Genomic DNA, 24,203 nt, shown 5'->3' with positions numbered 1-24,203 from the left:
TTCATTCCAATCTCCCATTTTTTAAGGAAAGTATCATAAAACAACAACAACACCTTTCGTTTGCATCTTTGTCAATGAAAATAAACTGTAAAGTTTTTCTTGCAATATGTCTGCCTGGGAATGTGACAGTGAGTATATTGTATCTTTGCCCAAACTGCTTTGATGGTGGCTCTCTCTCCAAGACATGTCATATTCCGCTGACTGTGGGCAGTGTCCTTCCAGAATTATGTCATCGTTCTCACGAGCCATGAGAGGACAACAAACAAGGAAAAACATGTGCCTGTTGAAAAGACTTTCATTCCTGGCACAATTAAAAGACATATTTTCATCCTCAACTGCGCCCTAAAGCTCATCCAGTGCGGAATTCCATTAACTTCAAAAGGCAAATCTCTGACTGAATAATTTCCATAGAGAAGAAAGGCTGGTGGGGTTGGGCAAGCTCCTTGGAATACTATCAGAAAAATATGTGTTGAGACTATTTGGAATAAGCACATTGTTTCCTTTCACATTTTTTGGGGGGGGATTCCTTTGTTCCTTGATGCCATTTTGTCCCATTTTGTTCATTTCAGGGTAGAAGCCACTTGCGTGTCTCGTGTGGACTTTTGATTGTTACTTCCCTCATCTGCATAGCTAGTCTTATTTCACTCATTTTCTGGCTCTGTCTGGATTCATATTGTGGGGCCGATTTAGATTCTAAATCAGGTAAACTTATGAAGCCCCGTGGCCTTCCTGTCTGTCTCCTGTATTGCTGCTCCTCCCTTCCGACCACAGTAACCCATTTGTGCAATCAGCAGCCTCCCCAGGAAACAAGCCGCCCTGGTGAGGAGAGAGAAGGAAGCTAGGCAGTCAGGAATTGGGACCATAGGGGTGGGGAAATAAAACCGGGGAATCCAGCGAATGGGCTAAGGGATCTCAACTGGGCGGGGAAAGGAGGACACCTGTACGAGGCACGAACTTTAAAATGTACAGATGCTGCTAAGACAGGCAGCTTGCAGATAACCAAACACAAGACAGTGAGGCATAGAACCAATCCCAAGAATACTATTAAGGCATAATTCTTTGAAAAGACCATTGAGGAGCTAGCCAGGTGTAATCCACCCCCTAATTAAAGGGTGTGCGCCTCCTCTCACCCTCACCCTTCTCCCCGGCATGCAGTGGGTTCCGGACATTCCTGTGGTGGGGGAGCACACCCCTGCACCCACGTGGCTTATGGCCATGTGGGCCTGTACACATGGACTGACAGACCTGAACACGCAGCTGTGACATGGAAAGGAAGCTCTGGGCACCGTCCTGCTCCTGGAACCCCAGCTGCACTTTTTCCAGGGCGGGCTTCTCTCAATAAACTTTGGTTCCACTAATCGTTTTTGTCCGTGACTTCATTCTTTGGTTTTGCAAGACAACGAACTCAGACTCAAAACCCCACCTTTTGGTTTCACTACCGGCTCCTTAGTAAATTTCTCCTATGACTCTCAAATAACAACTCCTCGATTTTCTCAGCCGCCGCCTGGTTATTGGACTCCTAGCCCCGATGACCAGCCTGCTCTCCGAAGCCCGGGCCCCTGTGGCTGGAACGCCCGGCACAGAGAAGAGGTGCTGGAACGGCACCTCTTCAGGAGGCTGCTCCCACTCCCCCTTCCACAAAGCACCATGGATCCAGCTTTGACTTTTGCTAAATGGCACCAGTGTTCTCTTCATCTTTCCTCTAGGAATGTATCTCCTGTATTCGGTCAGGCCAATTTTTTGACCTATGTCCTTCTAAGCCCACTATCAGAATAGCTATTCCCTGACATCCATTCTACTGTGGTGATCTCTCTGTAAATGGTCTCAGCCTGCCCCGACCCCGGGCCCCAGGTCAAACACTAAGGGAGGCTTCTCCTCTGTACCTTGTCACCCTTCGTTCCAGAGGGACCCGGATGTCCGGTTCTTCCCAACAAGCCCTGTAAAACACAAAACTAAGTTTGCTACAGAAAACAACAACAAAGTGGCCACAGGGTATTGACAGTTGGTCTAAAACTGATACATTTTGAAGGTCATTTAATCCTAATTAAATCAATCCTACAAGCTTCCATTTCTTCAGGCTGATGCAGCAGCTGTAGCCTGCTGATAAGCTCTTGCAAGGGTAAAATTTGTATTTGTGGCTGCTTTTCACCTTGGCCAACCACGTTTAGTGACCTTAATTGGAACCTTTTGATACATTTAAGAATTTAGCCTTGCTGTTTAAATGGCAATTTACATAACATTATGCCTTCCTAAATGAGCTATAATTTCGGTAGCGATCAACATTTTACATACTTCAAGACGAGGCAGAATTAACAATGTGCATATTGAGTTATGTGATCTGCAATTTACCAATGGAAAATAAAATTTAATGTTAATTCTTTTTTGAGAATAGAGTTAGCTATAATTTTCATGGTTCCTTTCACAACCCTCTCTCTTAATTTTTAATTTTAGTCTGCAATTTAAAGCCAGGTTTGTTTGTACATAACTGTGGTGAAAGCAAAAATGATAAAATTTTAATTATGGCAAATCCATGATTCAAAACACTAAGGAAAGTGATTACATTCCCACTTGTGTGGTAAATACCATTTGCATAGGAACTCTAAGAAGGGAAGAGCTGGAGAAGTTAAGAATAGTGTTGCTATCTTTAGCAAATGAAAATACAATATTTGGGCCCTGGCCCCTGTGGCTCCGTTGGCTGGAGTGTGGTCCCATGCATTGAGAAGTCTCGGGTTTGGTTCCTGGTCTGGGCACATGCACGGGTTTCAGTTTCAATCCCTGGTCCTTTGCTTGTAAGGACAATTGATATATGCTATAGAGCAACCAATCTATGTTTCTCTCATTGATATTTCTCTCTCTCTCCCCCCTCACCCTTACTTTATCTCTAAAAATAAATGAATAAACATATCCTTGGATGAGGATTAAAAAATATACTATTTGGGACATTCTAAAAATATTGTTCAGATGAAATTAAAATTGAACTGTGTATGCTATATTTTAACTGGAAAAACTAGACTTGAGCTTTGCTTTAGTGAGAAATTGGATCTAGCAGGTGGAAAAGGAAAATATATTTTATTTTGGAAACACAATATAACCAAAGACACAAAGATGATGGTGTTGTGTCTGAGGGAAAGTGAGAAAAGGTACTGAGTAAAGTAGAGGGCATTTTAATTCATAAATAGGAATGAAAATAAATTGAATCTGATGATCCATGACCAACTTTTTCCCTGTAGAAAATAAATTCTTAGTTTATGGTGCTCAAGAATGTAAGGGTGTAACCATCTAAATATCTCTTCCAAAGGTTAATGCCAAAAAATTACAATTAAAAAATGGAATGTTCTTTTCTATCCAACTTGTTTTCAAATAACTAGCTTAATCCCAGACTGATTTCTGGTCAGGTAGCAACCCTGAACAACCTTAAGTAATACTAAATGAAAATCTGAGATGGTAGATGCTACTTTTCTATGCAACAGCTGGATAATCTACATAGAAGCACAGAGAACAAAAAACAATGAAAAATATTAGTTCACCTTTCATCACTCCAGCAGATAAGACCCATGGGCAGAACAGTTCTAGCAAATACTTACAGGGGGTCCAGTTGGACCTGGAGCACCCGGAATGCCTGGAATTCCTTGAAGACCCTAGAAGAGATAGTTCCTACCATAAAATCTATCACATCAGTGAAAACAAGGCATTTTACTTAACCAAATAATTTTATATTGAAAATTAAACATCTATGTCGACTAATCAAAAACCATGATATATGCCCTATTACAAATACTCGATTTCAGAGTCTTGTGTAACAGGGAGGAGGAGATCAATGGGGGAACAAAGGGGGACATTTGTAATATTTTCAACAATAAAGATAAATTTAAATAAAAGAGTCTTGGGGAAAATCTTGTGTGTGCTTGTGTTAAATAATGTGGACATATTCTTTCTTCAAGATGATATCATCCTCACTGGCAATACTATGTGTGAGTGTGTGTGTGTGTGTGCATCCACACATCATGTACATGTGTGAATGGTATGAGTTAAGATATTGTACTGGCTCTTTTTATTTACCCACCATTAATTTTTTTTACAGGTGTATAAGTAGAAAGAAAAAAAATTACTTTGGGAATGGCACCTCTAAATATCTGGAAATTAGAAATGCTATGCCACAAATTGCTTTATCTAAAAATACCAACATCTTCATAAAATTCTCTCCATATGTACATGTATAAAATATGCATTTACTTATGTATTTTTTTCGCTACTTTTAGTTTCAGCACTGAATCAGCCTAGAGATGCTGAGTGAGTCTTTAGGCAGTCTAATTTATAAGCTTGGGACTCATTAACCTTTGATGACCACATTAAACTTTAAAATAAACCTCAGTCCATAAATAAAAAAAATCATTCTCGGCAGTCTTTTTCTGAACAAGCTGAAATTTTGGAGTAAGGGTAAAAGTTACTATGGATGCATAAAGGGCAATAAGATAATTTTAGAAGACAAGGTGGTCATTAAAGAAGATGAATACATATTAAAGAGTAGGACAGTCAATTTAGCATATAGTGCCAAGCTAAAATATAAATTAAAATTTATTGCATAGTTATTCAGGGACCACTAAGTTCTTTCCCTTCTCTGATATTTTCATTTTGCAAGTCCTAGCCCAGTTGCTACAAGAAAATTTATTTATTCATTGTAATAATTTATGGCTGACAATATTTTCATGTCCTACTTATCAATTATTATTCTGAGATATTGTAGGAAGGCCTGCATTCCAAGCAAGAATTTACTTTGACTATAAGATGTGTGTTCTATTTGCAACTTACAAATTGCTACCTTGAGTTGTGAAACATCTGCAAAAAACATAGAGGATAATGTCACTTTTTCTAAGACCAATAAACAAACAGGCAACTCCTGTCTCTAAGTTCCCAGATAGAACTTAACTTTCTGGAATTCCCTATGTAATAAGAGTCTTGTGCAAGATATTGTGTACTCTGGTAAAGGTCAATCAGGTGTCCTTAAGAAAGAAAACACTAAAATAGCAGAGGAGTAATAGCAATGGTTTTCAATTCACCAAGAGGATGAAGTATCTATCCTGTTAAATCAATAAAAATTAACTTCTGGTAAATTTGACTTAGAGTCCCTTATAAAAACCTTGAATTCCAATTATTTCCTGGTCTTTTTGTCATTACCTTCTCAATTGCCTCTGAAGCCTACCTCTTGAATCTAGGCACTTAACAACTATTAGAATATTAAAATCAGATATTGTGTTTGTATTTCAATAAAACATTCTATGGAGCATGAAAAAGCAAATACTCAACAACTCTTACTTAATTTGAAAATAAAATGCCCTTACAGTTTTATTTATGAATGAAAATAAATGTTATATTTCTATTCTTCAATTTTTAACTTGGAAAAAATCAAGAGCCAATCCTCCTATTTCTAGAATAGGATCAATATTAATGAAAAAGAATAATACACAATGATCATTTATAATTTGAAATAAAACTCCAACTCAAAAAATAGATCTACTTCATACCGTTATGATATTCTGCACTAATATCAAGGTTAATATATGCCAGATGGCTTACTTACTTTCATTAAGAATTATTAGCATCAAAACTGTTTAAACTAACAACAATTCATCATCCTAATAGGTTTTTCTAATAGTTAATGTGAATTATGCAGGAAAAGAATGATACCCTGAGCATCATCATGGCTTTGAGTCAGAAACTTATACCATCATCTCAAAAGCACATTTGACTTTGAACCTTAGTCCGGGGATGGGCAACTGATTTAAGCTAGTACAATCAGATTCTTTTCTCCCAAGAGTTTGAGAGTTGAGCAGACACACTGACAAAACAAGGTCATTGAAGTTGACTCATATTAGAGCCAGGTTCCAGAGAAGTCCTGTGAGTTCTGGGGCTGTTCTTATCCCTAGATTGGTTCTTAACTATTCTTCCCATCCTACTAGCTATCTTGGGATATTTGTCAGTGAAACCCCCTTCTCCAACCCCATGCTTTTTTTAAAAATTGTCTTTAAAAAAAAAATTAAATTCTTTATTGTTTAAAGTATTACGAGTCTCCTTTTCCCCCCATTGACCTCTCCCCGGCCACCCCCACCCCCAAGCACAAGCCCTCACCCCCCTACTGTCTGTGTCCAATGGTTTTGCTCATATGCATGCATACAAGTCCTTTGGTTGATCTCTTACCCTCACCGCCTCCCCCCCCCACCCCGCTGGCTTTCCCTTATACAACCCTTGGCTTTTATTTTGGGAGAGCTGGAATTATCATCTGCTACATGAAAATAGAAACATAGCAACTGATATATTAACTTTGTGTTTTAATTTCATTGTCTTAAAAACTGGACCATTGATAATAAACCTTAACATATTGATATATTTAAAATGTGCTAACATTTGAAAAGACCTAAGTCTTTGTTTTTATTTGTTTCAGTATTAAAAATGAACTCTAGAAAAATTGACGTCTTTCTTTTGATGAGTTACATAAAGAGAATCAATAGGACTATATTATCAGAGAAGAATCTTTTACCTCATCGCCTTTCTCCCCAGGTACCCCAGGGTAGCCCCGTTCTCCTTTGCTTCCCTAAAAAGACAATACATTCAGCAAGTACACTCAGTCACTTTGTCGTCGTCTTTTGAAACAATGACGGTATCTCTTCTCAGGATACTTGGGCCATATAATTTGGACAGAGTTAGGGAACAAATAAATTGCATTTGCCAATGGCTTTATACCAATTTTCCAAAAATATTTTGCAAGAAGTAGTGTATTTTAAAACAGGTTTTCCTTTTTTCACACTGAATTGGAGGTCACACAAAGGAGAGTGAAGAAGAGACCTTCCTTACCTTTGGTCCTTCTCTGCCTGGGATTCCTGGAGGACCCCGTGGCCCTACGTCACCCTGGAGGACAGGGGAGTAACAGATCTGAGAGAAGGCACTGCATGTCACCTACGAAGGCCATCCACACCCAGCCTGCCTTCTCACCTTCTGGGCTATAGAATCGTACTTTCCAGGCTCACCAGCGCCTCCTTCTTCTCCTTTGTTGCTTTTCAGCCCAGGGACACTGGTTTGGCAGTTGCCACAAAAATTCTGAGGAGTAAAAAGACAAGGTGACTGAGAGATTCATGAAAGTCACCTATAAAAGGGAGGTTTGATCAAATTTGGAGTTCTAATTGAACTGTTGCCAAAGATAAGGGATAGAACAATTGCTATTTCATCACTTTCAGAAACTTAATTTATCCAATTTGAAAAGACTACTTTTTGTGCAGTAAAAACTACTTATGTACCTAGTCACTAATATCTGTTTCTGATACTGGTGAGTTATTTAAGAAACATGTATATGATGAAATTTAAAAGGAAAATTCTAAATAAATAAGGAATAGACATGACAGTCAAGAACGCAGACTGAGTTCAACTGCCTAGTAGCATGTTTAAAAAAAGAGGTGGGGAAATTAAGAATAAAAAGAGAGGTGGCATTATAGTTTAGAATAACAAGCAAGATTACAGAGCTCATACAGCCAGTACAATAAATTCTTAAAAGAGAAAGAAAGAGAAAGCTGTGAAGAAAGGATTTTTCTTTTCTGAGAGCAAAATTAGTTAGAGAATTCTACATCGTTTACCAACATTTTATTTGTCAATGGAAGCACTCATGTGAGAAATAATTACTTGAGTGACTTGGACCTGACTTCTATGTCAGATCCAAGTACAGATAGGAAATATAAGTGGAATTACCTTTCAATTGCCTTCTCAGTAACCTTTAGCTGATTGGGAAAGGCTTTAAATTAATTGTCTGAGCTTCCAAGATAAGTATCTTATCATGTATCTAAAGAAAAATTGTCTGCAAAAAGCCCTGGAAAGGCTTATGGTTAAATAAATTGTTAAATAAAAATATTATCAGGAAAGGCACAGAACAGGGACCATTGGATGGGGGAGAAAGTTTAGTTGTTTTAACAGTTGACCGAAGATAGGACACTAGAAGCCTCTACCCTTTCATCCTTTTCACCAAAGGGAAGATTCTTTAAACATGAAGAGGGAACCAAGCTTGCTATTGTGAAGTTAGAAAAAAATTTGCTCATGGCTATTCAAGTTCAATATTTTTGACCCATTGAATATTAGCATAAGTCTGATTTCCAAATAAATTAGTTTCCCTGGAGAACTAATTTTATATGATAGTGAAATGATTCTAAGGCAATTTGTCTTAAAAAAAATGCTGGGCTAGAGCTCTCTTCATGGTAGGCCTTCTTAGTTCTCTTCATGGTGGGATATGTAAATGGGAACTAACGTATACATTGTTTCTTAAACTAATTTTACCATCAGGATCTTTTTACAGAGGCAATGTGCTGGTAGAGGAATTAAAAATATACATATACAATTGTAGACTACCACTTATAATGTCTGAAAAACCATAATGAGAGAGAGATGCCTGAGGACTTAAGAAAACCAAAAAGTTTTTCATATTTAAAAAAGTATGAAGAAAATGAATTATTGTATCTATAGACATACATGTAAATGTGGTATATCAGTACAGAGCAAAACCCTGACATATCAATATACAACAACATTTTAGAATAGAGTATTCAATTGATTATTTTAATAAAACATAAAATATGGTAATCATTAAGAGTTAATAGAATTTTCTAAGTGTCATTTCAAACTGTCCTCATTTTCTTTAGTGTAGGATTACCAGAATGGTAAATTAATGGTAAATTAATTTTCATTAATGGTAAATTAGTTTTTATTAAGCTTCTTGAAAAAAATGTCTTAAGATTTCCTTATGAAGAGGATAAGGATGCACCAATTATTAGCCAATACACACTCTCATTCAAAGAGGGAATAATGCACAGATTAACCTACATGATGGTCTTTGATAGGGTATCATTTGGGTCTGGAATTATTTCAGCTCTTTTAAATACTTTAATCAAAGATATTTTTGAAAACAGAAATCAGGATGACCAAATTTGCTAAAGACTCAAGACAGAGAAGGAAAGTTAATGAGTTGAATAACAGGGTCAGGATTTAAAATGGCATTATTAAGTTGGGCTAATAGAGCCAATCCCCAATCTAAATTCCTGTATTAGATTTTGCTTTGGGGAACTACATGCTTTCCTGTTCTATTGAATACAGTTTGTTGGGACTATCAGTCAACATGTCCTGCCCGCCTCTTGCCAATCGGCTCTCCTGGGTCTCAGAGCCTCAGCTGAGATGCTAGGACTGGAAGAATGGCAGAGAGCTTTATTAGAGGGGTGCTGCCCTGATGAAACTGTCTAAATTCCAAGAGCCTTGCAGTCCTGGTCCCTCACCATGTCAGAGCCTATTCCATCTTTTTGAGCCACCCAGTATCCCATCGGGATATTTATTTCTGCTTAAGTCTATAAATTTTTTATCCTTACAGTAAAGAACCCTAACTATTTTGGAATGTTATAACACAATTCTGCTATTTACAACACTACTGCATTGTAAAGAACTGAGACAAAGTGTGAGGACCTGTATTCCTATGCTCATGTTACACTTATGAGCTGTGTGACTCTGAGCAAGTTACTTAACTGCTGGGAACCTCAGTCTTTCATCTACAGAACGGGGATACTACCACAGCCTGAACTCACAGGATTGTTGTGAAATTAAGTGAGATTACATAAGTAGAGCAGCACACTGCCTGGCATGTAATTGTAACTCAATAAATATAAGATCTTCCTGAAATGCCCATAAATATTCTTTTTTGACTTATTAGACAATGTTGACCTTTGAAGGTTTTAAAAACTTCTATAATATATTTTTATATATATTCATATTGAAATTCATATTTACATTTATCTTAAGGTGACCAGATTTTAACATTGGTAAAGCAGGACACCATTGACCGGGGCAGGGGGTGGGGGGGAGTTCTTGATTAAAAATTTGGTCTATATGGAGCAACAAAAATTTTCATAGAATGCAAAAATAGTATTGTAATATATTTTTTTAAATTTCAACATAAGTACAATTTACAAATATAATAAATAAAAAATTATGTATAGTATTATTTTATTCTTTGGCATATTTCTCATTTGAGTGAATTTTTTTTAGTAGATTGCTGTCCTTGTTTAAAAGGTCATGAATTTGCCGTAACGTAAGTCGTAAGTGTCACTTTCAAGGCTGGCGCTAGACTTTTTGCCGCCACTATAAAATATAAATAATACGAGTACTGTCTGCTAAATTCAAGAAAATCTATGTATTTATGAAATAAATACATAAATTACTTACCTAAATTATCTGAATAGCTATTTGTAATGACATCACTTGTTTAACTAGCTTACTAGCACGCAGTACGATGTGTATCATCTGAGAGACAGTTACAAAATGTTTTCGTCGTTGCCAATCCCAAAAAATGCCATTGTTCATTAAGTCCAAACAATGGTGGTCGAATTCTAACAACTGATCCACAATGCGAACTTTGATAAGCAGTTCTCGATAATCAGTTCTCAACAATTATTTGTTATTATTAAAGTTTAACATTATAAAATTAACAAAAATAATATAAAACTCATATCCTGGCTAAATAGCCACATGGCTGCCGAAAACCGTATATTCCCTTCCCGTCCTCCCGCCGTTCCCTAGCTTGTCGTGCATTCTTTCCAAAAATCGGGACTTCTTTAAAATGCCGCGGGACGCGGGACAAATTGTTAAAAATCGGGACTGTCCCGCCAAAAGCGGGACATCTGGTCACCTTAATTTATATATATCTATTCTCAAAACTGTAATCACCTAACAAGTACATATACTAGAATTCCTGAGTGTTTTGAATTCAACAAATATTCCTGCCTGCCTACTACTATGTAAGTAATTGTACAAAACATTGGGTAAATGCCAGGAATATAAAATAAATCACATATACACACACATAGCCCAAATGTATGTGTCTCTCTCTGTGTGTATACACATGTACACTGTCCATTCACACACAGACAGATAAAACACATTAACATTTGAATATAATGTAAAGAATCAGATTTTCATGTGGGCTCACTCTATCTTAGCATACCATGAAGAAATGCAAATACATAGAGCTATGGATGTCCCATTATCATTCTCCCCACATCTGTTTTACAAATAAAACACAGGGAAGTATTAGAGAAAAATGGCAGCAAGATTTATTCCCTCTGAGATGGAAAGAAGTAGACATACTTTTTATTTGACAGAGTAACAGGTGTTAAGGCAATTGTTGGCTTTGGAACTTGAGAGTTCATTTCGTAAACTCCCATGATATCAAACCTCAGCCTTGCAATCAAGCTGTTTATTGAGAAGCACTGGTTTTCATCCTGGGTCTGGCCAGGGCAGATACAGGGAGAAGGATTAGGTTTCTCAGTGGTGAGCCAGGGTGAGTAAATACCAGATAAGAGAGGAGAGGATGATCTACTCAAGGGTGTCAGTGACAGGATTCCTTCCCTGTGGTTCATCTCAGTACTATCATCTCTCCCCTCCCCCGCCCTTCTACACCCAAAATGGGAGGGTGGTGATGAAGGAGAGAGTAGAAGGATTAGTATAAAGGGCGCAAGGTACATAAAAGTACATGTTCCTTTTTTCTATCTTATAGATGTTCTGCCATTTAAAAATTGAATTTTAGCTCAGGCTAAGCAATTAACTCAATTTCTTGTAAAGATTTCCTTTCTGATTTTTCCTGGAAATTAACATGTAATTTCTTACATAGCAACAAAGTACCTTGAGCAAAACACCGATGTCTCCCAAGAGAGGAAGTGCAATCTGTGGTTGAGAAAGAAGCAGATCCATGTATTTGTACATATACAGGCACACAATACGATGCAAACATTCAGCACAATGTAGACATTTTAAAGAAATACTCATTATTCCTCTACTACGAACAACCAAACACATGCATATTATTGCTTTGATTCTGTGTCTCTATTTTATATTTTCATGACCATGGCAACCTTTATACCAGCCCTACCATATTACTGGTTTTACACTTGATCTTAGCCAAAAGGCTGAGAAGCAATTTATTGTTAACATTTTAAATAATGCATAAAGGTAAATCATTTATTCAAAGAAAATCACTCCTCTGCCAGGCAAATTATCAAGCTGTTGAAAAATATAAAAATTACAGGATGAGTTTGCCTTAAAGTTCTTTCTCGCTGAAACTTAAAAGAGCCTATATGTGGCTTAAGGGATGGGCAAGACAGGTCCGGAGGGAATTCAGGCAGTGTTTTGGCTCATGCCTTAAATTGTCCCTTCAAAGAGACACTGTAAACCCAAGTAACACTTTACAAGATTCCCAGATGGTGCACCGTGATTCACTCAGTGGTGGAGTTCAAGTACAGCTGAAACGTGCCTCTGCATGTAGCTTATAAAGGCACACAGGGCCCAGCCAGTGTGGGAACTAGAAGGATTTGTGAGGCTTAGAACTGAGAGGCCAGATTTGGATTTTATTATATGAAACTCTTAATACAATGTCATGTCCCATATGGCCTCTCAAATTATAGCTGCTGAATCTGAGGCTATTTAAAGATTTCTCTGTCGCTCAAAGCAAGATTTAGGCTAAAATAAAACTTTGGAACACACAATTAGTGCCTAAACTCATTTTGTAAGAGCCCACTCAAGACACTTTTTGTAATCTAATCATTTCAGCATTTTAAAGCCACAGAATCAATGGCTACATACCATATTGTAAGTAACTTACCTGCAAACTTCCATTTAGAGAAATGAAATTCATTTAGTCACTAGCATTAGAAAGAACAGAAATTGTGGCTATAGATTTTAACTCAATTTTCCATGGGATTGAGACATTATATGCCAAGGCTCAGCCTGGGGCAAAAATTGTACAGCTGAATTATACCCTTAGGAAGTAAATATTCATCACACACGCAAAAATGCTGACACAGCTTGACTTTTTCCCCCTCTACAAAATAATGGGGACAAACAAAATCACCAGGCAGTCACCGAGCATTCTAATTAGTTTGGACAGCAAAACTTGCTTGGTAGGCTGTTTGGCTTCTGGGTGTATTAAAGATACATAAATCAGGCAGTCTGTTGACATACCGGGTCACCTGGGGGGCCTGGCAGACCTGGCTTTCCATCCCTCCCTGGAGCTCCCTGAAAACAGAAACATGTTCACATCTTGGCACAGAGGAACAGGTGCAGATTAAACAGGTTGTGGGGGAGGAGTCGGTCAAGGCTGTCCTTACATCATTCCCTGGAGTTCCTGGCAATCCAGGGTGACCTCGAGGACCCTGGAAAAGGGGGGAAACAGTGACTTATGAGGATGGTCTTTCAGTAATTTCACCCAAGTCAGCAAGCTGGATTTGCTGTGCCTAATAACTTGGTTAAGTAGCTTACCTGAATACCTGGCTCTCCAGCTGGTCCTTGGGAGCCCTAAGTAGAATGAGATGCAATGATCAGAATTCTGCCAGGAATGTCCATAAATTACCCAAGGGGGATAAAGGGCTAAGTATGGATATTTACTTAATGGAACCACACGGCTTGCCACCAGGCACACCCTGAAAACTCTCTGCAAAGTCAGCCCAGACTTTTGGGTGACAGGTAAACACTTCACTAGATGCCTGTTTCTGGAAACATCCACATGGTTTGGCTCAGGTGCCACATGGTTTTGCTCTCTCAGCACCATCATCTGTCCCTGTACCCTCATGAATACACAAACAATGCATCCAAATTCTACCAATTCAGAAACTGACTGCCCACAGGGTAACTGGATCAGGGCTTCCTTCTCCTGCTTCTACTTTGTGTCATTTCTCTGTTTGAAGAAATTTCCAGAACCGGTGTCCAGTGACAGGAGTAGGAAGTAAAACATTAGTCAGTTGTCTGTTTCTACTTCAACAAATCAGAATTTGGGGTAACTAAAACAAGGCTGGGTGATGATCAGTGACCCTAATGATGACAGTATGTAACCATGGACCACTGAATGAGGAAGTGACAACCAAGTAAGTAAAGAGCTGGTTTCCCCGCAACTGGCGTCAGTAACGGCTCACAGACCTTTCCTTTTCTTATTTTTTATATAAATATTCACAGCACTGTTATTGTCAAAGCTACTTTTGCTCCCTGTCTGTTTGTACTGTGTTCTTTTTATTTTTTTTTTGCTTCAACCTCCTCCACTCCCCTAATAATTTTCTGATCTACTTTCTTTTACTTTGTTTAATCTCCAGTGGACTTTTATAGTCTTGCCCTAGAAAATCAAACAGTAGTCAACACACAACTGACTTCACTACTGACACCTCCTTTTAGCTCTCATAACTTCATTACAAGAGCAATTTCCCAAATGTCATTAAAATAAGCATGTATTCAACTTTTATTGGCCCAGAATCTTTGTGTTTTTAAAACAGCAAATAAAAAGCTTTATTGCTTATTATTATTTAGTCAGCAAGTATGCATACACTGGTCATTATTACCAGGCACTCTCCTTATAGCTAAAACATGTAAAAAAACTGCCTATTCTTTGTCTTAACTATTAAAAACAACTTCTCTTCTCTATTCTTTAAGATAATACTTAGAGATGTTTCATATCATCCCATTCATACTTACTCCATTCACTTTAAATATTAACTTTTTATTTTATCCTACTTAAAAGCAAATGGTAATCTATAATAACCTAATAGTAGGTATTTTGATAATTGTACACACATTCACTCATACTTTTTAGTATATAGAATAGAGGAATAAAAGGTTAGATAACTGTTTCTATTCCAAAATCAGTGTATGTGTGATCAGCCCTGTAAGTCACACACTGAGTGCCCTCTCTGTGCTTTGTAACCTAACCTCAGTGCCCTTTAATTCTCTCCCTCTGACCAGTGTTTATTGGTATTTCCTCCTCAGACCCTTTAATTCTTTTCTCCTTTTCAAATTTTGTCACTGGATTTTGTTTCACAATATTGGAATCAACAGGGTTTCAAAAACTCAATTGAATTTCACTTACTGTTCGGCCAGGAATTCCGACCCCTGGTGGGCCTATGTCACCTGGGGAGCCATGGACACCAGGTAGTCCTCTTTCACCCTGGAAATGAGGTGCTTCGGTTAGTGCAGAGCCCAAGGGATGTAAGCTCTATGGCTGTATTATATTAATGAATAATTCTTTAAAAATCATCTATGATATTTTTATACCTTTGGCCCACGGGGCCCAGGTGCTCCAGGATGTCCATCTAATCCCTAAAAGAATAAAAAAGGTGCATACATTTCTTTTTCTAAAAAGGTTAATAACATTTAAGAAATCATTAACTCAAAAATATGTTATTGCTCTTCATCTTTCTTGAATAAACCCTTTTCTATAAAATAATAATAAACCAGGAATACAAATTTCACTAGGGTATGGGTTTTATGTAGTTACATTAGAATGCCTTTTCATCTTTAAAATAAGGCATCTGATACTGAGAACTATTTATCATTATTAATTAATATGAAAGGTCAAAGGGGATGAGAAAAATGCATATAAAGCAGGCACACTGGTTAGATTTTCCCCGCTAACCAGTTTTCTATGTCCTGGAAACAGCCTGGACCAGCAGGACACTTTCTTCAAATGACCCCCTGTGGCCACACCTGCGGAGCCCCAGAAAGGAAAACTCAGGCAGTTCTTCTGTTTTAACATAGTGTCCTAAGAAGGTTTATTGTTTAAAACTGGTGTTCCTTACTAGGCTTCATAGATCCCTAAAGAATCTATGCCTTCTGCAAAGCGGGCCTGTGAAGCTTCCAAAATTGGCTGTAAGATGGTGCATGTATGTGCATTTTCTTCAGAAGAAAGGCCTTTGCTTGCATAAAATTTCCAAAGAGATTAGGTCTCTAAGCTGAAGAATAAGATGAATATTTATTTTTCTGCAGATCTGAACATGTTCCTGTACTTCTGATCTGAAACTGGGAGCACACAAAGGATAGCTCACAATCTTCCCGGGGAAATATTAATAAAAGAGCTGGTACTTACTGGATCTCCTGGCAGGCTTTTCCCGGGAGGACCAGCCTCACCTTTTGGACCTGGAAGCCCAGGAGGGCCGATAATCCCACCTGGATCTCCCTGAGGAAAACACGGTAAGATTCTTACTTCCTTGTCCAGGCTCATGGTGGGAGGTGTGGAGGCAGTAGTTTCCATTGATTTAAATTGTCATTATAGCCGGTCAAACTTCATTCATTCACTCTTTCTACAATATTTAGTAAGTGCCTAATTCATGCTAGGCACTGTTCTAGTTATCTGAAGTGCATTTAGATTTTATAGTGAGTTATGTTAACAATAAGTTTTGCAGTATCATGACATATATATGTGCATAAATATATGCACAATAAAGGCATTTATTCATAAAACTCATTAGCTGAAGTCAAGGAGGGTTCATTCTCCAATACAATTTAAAGCTTTCTTTAAGTTATTCCCCAGAAATGGTTCAACACTAATATACTATTTCCACATAGACATCAAGAAACAGGTCCTGAAAGATTGAGACTTCTAAGGTCCATATCAGAGGAAGCAGCTGAGTCTGAAGCAGACTTTCTGAGTCCCGAGATCTTCCTCTCTGAGTTAGTTCATTTTGTCAGATTGTGTTTTTATGCCAGAACCAGGGCTGCCACTAATGCATAACATTATTCACCCCATGGTTTATGGGGCTGTCACTTCCCTTCATAATCCTGGCAGCCGAGTCCTGAGTCCTGTTCTTTCACTGCCCCAATGCCCTTTGACCCTCTGCTTCTTCCTCTGCCTTAGCCACTTAATACGCACAATGAGTAAAATGGAAGCTATACCTTTTCTCCTTTAATGCCTTGTTTTCCTGGGATACCATGTTCTCCTGGCAACCCCTAGACAATTTAGAATTAAAGGGAAATAGCAATTAGAACATCTCTTATTATAATGACACTAGAGGCCTGGTACATGAAATTTGTGCACGGGGTGGGGGGGTGTCCCTCAGCCCAGCCTGCACCCTCTCCAATCTGGGACTTCTTGGGGGATGTCCGACTGCCAGTTGGCCTGATCCCGCAGGGATCCCGAAACCCGCAGTCAAACATCCCTCTCACAATCCAGGACTGCTGGCTCCTAAGCACTTGCCTGCCTGCCTGATTGCCCCTAACCACTCTGCCTGTCAGCCTGATAGCCCTCTAACCACTCCCCTGCTGGCCCAACTGACACCTAATTGCCTTCTCCAGCGGGGCTGAGGGTACTGGGGGACTCCGGCTGGATGAGGCAGGGCTGAGGGGACTGGGGGACTGAGGCTGGATAAGGCAGGGCTGAGGGGACTGGAGGACTGAGGCTGGATGAGGCGGAGCTGAGGGGACTGGGTGCCACTATCCTGTGGCTATGGATGCGCCATCTTTGTTAGGGTGTGACAGTCAATTAGCATATTCCCTCTTTATTGGCTGTGGGCACCACCATCTTGTGAGGGTGTGATAGTCAATTAGCATATTCCCTCTTTATTAGATAGAATTTTTATCTGAGTCTTTGTCAGGAAAACAGAACTTCAATATATAAAGTGTGTGGGGATGGGTTGATTTTGATATTTTAGAGAGGAAAAATTTTAGTGAAAATATGTTGTTTCAAGGGAAGTAACCAGGATATAGTGGGAAAGAAACTAAACAAGGGAGAATTGAACCAAATATTGCCAAGAAGGGGTGGGATCATGATGATTGGTAGCATCACATGATTCAGAAGGACAATGGGGTAAATAGAAAAATATGCTTTTACTATATTTCAGCAATAGGGGCCCTTCCCCTTTTGATTTTGTTCTCTTTTTTAGCTTCAGCCACTATCACTTCCCTTTACTTCATGGGCATCTTGTGGCTCCATCTGTGAAACCAACATTTTTTCTCTTTCCATAGGATCTCTTCACTAGGGACACCTGTAATGGTGCATTCACTGCCTTAGGGGATCAACAAAAACCTTAGCTCTATGAACTGAATGCTCAAAGTACGGAGCAGAACAAAATGCACTATAAGATAGACCTCTGGAGTATGCAAAACAGAGCAAGGGTTCATGGAGCTGTCTCCAAGATGATGGCCTAAGGAGAGATTCTAAAACTTGTCTAGAGAATACTGGAACTGTGGCCAAACAGAGATCAGTTTCCAAGAAGATATGGGCAAGCATTTTTCTTGTTTTGCTCAAGTGAGGACTGATGGTATGTCTCAGCGCCAAAGGTGTCAGAAGGCTAGGAAGGTAGTCCAAGGGACAAATGGCTTACTTGGAGGCATGGATAGAAAAGTGCATTTAAGGGGCAAGAGAGAAAGACACAGACAGAGAGAGAGAGAGAGAGAGAGAGAGAGAGAGAGAGAGAGAGAATGAGTCCACTAAATATAGGTTATAATGCAACCTGAGGACCTTTCTCCAATTGCATTATAGAAATATTTTCAGCCAAAAGACTTGTTCTTTTGGGAGGCTCACACAAGAACAACAGAAGCTTTGGAAATATCTTTTTTTTTTTTTTTTTTTGGATGGAGAACTGAACCAAGGCCATGCATAATGGAAATGCTTTCTTTCTTGCTTGCTTTTCCTTATTTCTTTCGATGTTTCCCATCTCCTTTACTATTGGTACACCAATGACAATCATATAAAAATGATAATTTAGTTAACTTGTGTCCCAAAGACCAATTTATTAGGCTACTGATATTAGAAAAGACTTCACATAAATATATGCAGGTACTAGCCTCCACTATAGCCCTTGACATTAGCTATGATAACTTTTTTTTTTTTTAACAAGAGAAAAACAACCAAATCTAATTATATACATACGTATGGGAACTTCACATACATGAGCATCAGAGACCCCACATACATGAATTATTCAGAGGCAGACAAGCAAAATGAAATATATATGACAAACTGAATTAAGAAATGCAGTGAGACACAGGGTGCTATGATCACTTTAGTGGTAGAGATGACCTATGACTTTGAAAAATGCAGTATAACTCAGTCACATGAACAGATGTTGAGATTCTTTAAAACAAGTCCCAGTCTCAATTTAATTTTCAAATATAAAAGACACTTGTATCTACTAATACATACAATATCTCCAGGTGGTCCTCTGGGTCCCATAGAGCCTGCAGATCCTTGCTGACCCTAAAGTAGAAGGTGACATGTACTTTTAACTTGGCTAAAAGAATGTACCTGAATATACATAAAACATGGTGTGGCTTATATCTGTAGAAATGTGGACCTCCCACCCTCCTACCTTCTCTGAATAACACTGAAATGTGCTGTGGGCTTACAAGAGAGCTTTAAGATGTTCTCATTTTAATGGATTTCATCAGCAGATGAGGCCTGAATAACTTGCCTTACCTGTTGGTAGGAGCTTCCCCTGTGAATTTTTCCCCCACCTCCCAACAGGGGGTCTTTCTTGGGACACTTCCCCAGATCCCAGATGGGGAACTCAAGCATCTCAGGGATGCACAATTTTGGCTTAGAAATTGAACCCTGAATCCTACTTACTTTAAGAAAATAGTTCAGGGCCATAGATTTAGCTCACATTGTTTACTCTTGACACTTTTAGGGGTGCTATTGTGAATATGTTCTGAAAAAGAATTTAAATCCCTATTGTGAATCAAAAGGCACAGCTACTGTGTGTGTAATAAATGCAGCCTATGAGGGGAAATCACCATGGAAACATGATAAAGCCTCTGAGAACATTTGTGAAGAAAATGAGTGGCACTAGACTACCTTGTTTCACATAGAAATTGTGATAACTCCAAAATTATTTCCTCCTTTATTTCAGTTATTTCTTATATACCTTTAGTCCTGGGCTTCCTATTAAACCGGGGGGACCAGGATCTCCAGGTTCACCCTAAGAAAAGGAGTGAAAAGGAAATTAAACTGGTTACTTTGATTTTCACATTATCATTAGATTGGAGATGCAATTGAAAAATGTCAGGATATTACCTTTATTCCTTGTGATCCTATTATTCCTGGTTCTCCCTGTAAATAAAATAATCAGTAAATATATATAATGCTTAAATTCAGATGGAGATGAGCATCTCTTGTCATGAATTCATTTGCATTTCTACTAATTAGCATACAATAAAGGGGGAATTATGGAAGACATGATGAAGTCAAGGAGGGTTCATTCTCCAATACGATTTAAAATACTTATTGCTAATAAATAAACAATATTTTTCTTTTCTTTTTTTTCTTTGTAAATTTTTTCCTCAATGTTGCTTTTGACACTGTAATCATCACATTCCATTATCAATATCTGCCTTCTCCACTCAGCTGACATTGTTACAATTTGCCATAGGCTAATCTTTTATCTCAGAGAATGAAAAATTCAGATGAGGAGGTAAAGAAGACTAGAATTGAAGTTGCTATGTCATGGTGATTCTACTATCAGCTATATGTACTTAATTAAAAAAAAAACACACAGAAAAAATAAAAGTTATACACAAGACAATGATATTGGCAATACTAAGTTTGCTTTTATATTTCCCATGACTTATTATTGACCATTTTGATAAAATTATCCTGGTTGATAAATACAATTTGTATCATTAAGATAATTTTTGAAAAAACTGTATTTTGTATTTTATATATCTTACTAGAGGCCCACTGCATGAAGAGATTCATGCAACAGGCCTTCCTTCCCTTGGCTTCCAGCACCGGTTTTCCCCCAGCACTGGGGACCCAGGCCTTCGCTCTGGCCGGAGTCTGCCATCTTCATCTTCACTGCAGACTCCAGAGTCTGCAGTCTTGTCTTCACTGTGGCACTCTGCTCCTGTAGATCCCTTCGCCCCCTGCCCTCCCTCTCATAGCAGGCATCCTGCCCTGCCTGGCCACTCAGCGCCTGGAGCAGCTGGGTGGCCGCCATCTTTGGCCTTATAATTTGCATACTCACTCTGATTGGCTGTGGGCATAGTGGAGGTATGGTCAATTTACATGTTTGTCTATTATTAGGTAAGAAGTGGGTATATTTCAAAAGATTCATGTCCAATCACAAACAGTAATGGGTTAAAAAAATATACTCTACCCATACCAGATGTTAAAGTGTCATCAGAGGATAAAATTTAACAAGGTTTAAAATTTCTCATTTATCAAAATAAAAGAGTCAAAATACACAGAGGAAAAAGTAAAATGCTCAGGGACCTTCTTTCATCAAATATATTAGACTCCAAAGTAAACATACCAGGAATCAGAGAGAAAGAAATCAATGAAGTAGAAAACCCAAGATAGTGATAAAACATCCACTTACTTTATCTCCCTTTTCACCTTTTGTAAAAGGTTCCCCCTAGGAAAATGGGTAGAAAACAGAATCAATTACAAACACTTTTAGAAATAAACTCTCCAGAACTGAAATTGAATATCCTGCAGGGCAACCCAGACTCCATTCAGGCACACCTCTGCAATGGTCCAGAATATCACACAGTACCCTGTACAGCTTAAAGGGAGTATATGAGAATTAGTTACAAAAACCTTCCATATTCCCAAATGAACAATAAGCTAATCATTCTAATACTATTTTGAGAATCCTGAGTGGATGACAAATTGAAATTGAAATGCTGCCCAAGGCCCAAGTTTCCTTTTACACAGTTCACATAGAAGGTGAACACACACACACACACACACACACACACACACACACACACACACAATTTCTCTTATTAGCTTCTATTCCTGGAGTTCTATGCCCATAATCTCATTTACTCTTACATCAGTGCTATGGGGAAGATATTGTCTCATTTCAAACATGAGGAAAGAGATTCAGAAAGTTATTTCCCCTAAAACAACATGTGAACTTTATGTTTCCTTATTTATCATGCCTATAAACTCTTCAAATGTAGAGATGTAGTTAATCTTGACTAACACAGCATCTCTGGTGTACACTGTTAGTACCCAATAAAAGTTTAGTAAATTAGAGAATTTAAAGTTATGCAGATATTACAATAATGGCTGACATTTGTTAAATTCTTATAGTGTATCAAACACTTCACATAATATGTATTAAAATATTAATCTTCATATGTCAGTGGAGTAGGTACTAGTAGTATACTCATTTACAGATGAGGAAACTGAGGCACATAGAAGTTAACCAATTTCCCCAAGGTCACATAGCCATCAAGAGGTTGTTCAGGGTTTAAACTCAGGCAGCCTGACTTCAATCTTTGGTTTGAAGGCTTTGGTTGCTCAATTTGTTTGATTTAATTTGTAATTTGATTTATTTATTATTTAAATTAGGTGAAATGACAAGGACAAATTAAAAGAAATTAAAAATATTTCTTTTGCAAGAGAACATGTGAGAACAATCATGGACTACTCTTGAAGGTCCTCTTAGGATTTGTCATTCTCTTCAACAAATCACTAATGAGAAATAAGTGGTTACTAAATGAACTTCTGTGATTTTCACCTCCTGTCCTATGAGGTAGGGACTATGGGGCTCACCTTCTCTCCCATTATTGCTAGCCCCCTTGCAGATACATGGGCCTTACAGTTAGTTTTGGCAATAAAATGTGAGAAGTGACATGTGGTACTTGTAGGCTACTGCAGGGAAAGTCTATTCATGATCCTCCATTCCCACATTTCCTGCAGTAATGACTAAGAAGGTTGTGTATACCAGATGGCTTAGTGACATGGTGATAATCAGCCTGAAAACTGAGTGTGGTATGGAGTAGAACACCCATTCCTCCCAACGGAACCATGCTGGGCATGCAGCACAAGCAAGAGATAACCTTTCTTGGGTTAAGCCACAGAAATTTCAGGGATAATTTGTTGCTTAGCATAACCTTGCCTACTCTTACTAATATGTCCCAATACCTAGCCAACATGATTAAATCTCTTAATATTGGTTAATTTCTCACATTAGAGTAGGGCTTTATTTACATTCTTACCTTTCAGCTTTAATTCTTAAACATCTACTTGATTTTTAAGATAGGAGATGATGTTAATTAGATATAAGCAATGGGTAACACTGCTTATATAACAGCTCATTTCTGCTTATCTTATGTCATTGCTCATTTAGAGCCACTATCAGGCCACATTGACTAAAGTAACTGGTTTTAAAAAACACACAAAAACAGTAAACTGCTTGTCTAGAGACTTGATGCTTAGTCTAACTCCCATGGCTACTGACTGGGTCAAGTCACTTAACTTTCAGAACTTCTCTTTCATTATCTACAAAATCATGGTATTCAACGAGATGATCTCTTACATATATTTTAGCTCTGATACATTTCAGTAGACATTTAGTCAAATACTCAATGTCCAGTTGTGGGCGGCAAACTGCCATTTGAGATAGGTAGTTCAGAATTTTTTGCCTGAATTTTTTGGATGAGTTGTTTGAACCTTCTGGTTACTATGCAAAGTCAAGTCCAGATCCTGTTCTAGAATAGACATGTTGAGGCTATAGAAAGCTAAACTTCTCTGCATAATCATGTAAAAATGTGCTTTTTTATGTTGGTGGGGGGGGATGTCAAGCAAAGTTGTATAAGGAGGTGGGATAATTAAGGGAGTAATAAGGAACTTTCAAGAAGACGAGTTAAAAGAAAAGAAGGTTGTTCACCTGGGTAAGCCAGATAGTTGGGCTGCCCCCAAAGGTTGGTGGTAGGAGGGAAAGTCAGAGGGAATCTCTCAGGAGTTGTGAAATCCTCCAGTGCTTGCTACTCAAAGCATGACCCATGGACCAACAGCAGCAGCCCTGCCAGGGCGCTTGTGAGAAATGCAACTTCTTAGACCCCACCCAAGATCTAGTGAATTAGAACCAGCATTTCAAAAGGATCCCCAGGTGATTCAAGTGCACCTTTGAGAAGCAGAAAGTATCTCCTTTCTGCTATACACGTCCCTGATTTTCCAGTAGAATTTCAGTAAATCTTACTGCCAGGCCTGCCATCTGTCACGTGGAAATTAAGGGTCAGTGTTCAAGCTTGGAGAGGAGTCAGTGGAGACCTGGAGAAGCAGTTAGGAGTTGGTAAGAGGTGTCAAGTGTGAAGCATCAGGAGTGAGTTGGCAGATGGAAGAGGCAGTGACCACTAGATTTATGGAACATGTGAGTTTCCTAGACATTCATGGGAACACCCAGTTGGGGAACCCTGTTAAAGATTGTTACTTCCTGCAGAGGGTGGGGTGGAGGTTTGGGCTTGATACTAAGGGCAAGCATGACCTCTGAAGGTAGGAGAATGCAGGGTACCTGGGTAACAGCACTCATCCTAAAGCTGCCTGAAAGTTTACTGTCATTGCCAGAGATGCCTAATTTTTAAAGCTGAAGCACAGGGAACGTTTAGCTTAGTAATATTGAATACTTTTAATAATTGTTCCTGTT

At 38.5% G+C, this 24,203-nt stretch overlaps 1 protein-coding gene across 1 annotated transcript in view; it reads right to left on the bottom strand.

Moving 5' to 3' along the window:
* Positions 1-24,203, bottom strand: part of COL19A1 (collagen type XIX alpha 1 chain) — a 294,498-nt gene that overhangs the window by 40,945 nt on the left and 229,350 nt on the right. Inside the window, exons 19-35 of the mRNA XM_054722351.1 lie at positions 21,144-21,179; positions 19,841-19,876; positions 19,692-19,745; positions 18,971-19,024; positions 16,723-16,776; positions 15,917-16,006; positions 15,106-15,150; positions 14,921-14,998; positions 13,330-13,365; positions 13,179-13,223; positions 13,033-13,086; positions 11,698-11,739; positions 6,988-7,092; positions 6,850-6,903; positions 6,536-6,589; positions 3,585-3,638; positions 1,884-1,937 (exon numbers count right to left, since the gene is read on the bottom strand). Coding sequence (XP_054578326.1) covers positions 1,884-1,937; positions 3,585-3,638; positions 6,536-6,589; positions 6,850-6,903; positions 6,988-7,092; positions 11,698-11,739; positions 13,033-13,086; positions 13,179-13,223; positions 13,330-13,365; positions 14,921-14,998; positions 15,106-15,150; positions 15,917-16,006; positions 16,723-16,776; positions 18,971-19,024; positions 19,692-19,745; positions 19,841-19,876; positions 21,144-21,179 — 945 coding nt within the window. The remainder of the gene's footprint in view (positions 1-1,883; positions 1,938-3,584; positions 3,639-6,535; positions 6,590-6,849; positions 6,904-6,987; positions 7,093-11,697; positions 11,740-13,032; positions 13,087-13,178; positions 13,224-13,329; positions 13,366-14,920; positions 14,999-15,105; positions 15,151-15,916; positions 16,007-16,722; positions 16,777-18,970; positions 19,025-19,691; positions 19,746-19,840; positions 19,877-21,143; positions 21,180-24,203) is intronic.

The sequence above is a fragment of the Eptesicus fuscus genome, chromosome 10, assembly GCF_027574615.1.
Source record: "Eptesicus fuscus isolate TK198812 chromosome 10, DD_ASM_mEF_20220401, whole genome shotgun sequence".
NCBI lineage: Eukaryota > Metazoa > Chordata > Mammalia > Chiroptera > Vespertilionidae > Eptesicus > Eptesicus fuscus.
The sequence above is the reverse complement of the archived record's forward strand: the minus strand, read 5'-3'. Positions and strand labels throughout refer to the sequence as shown.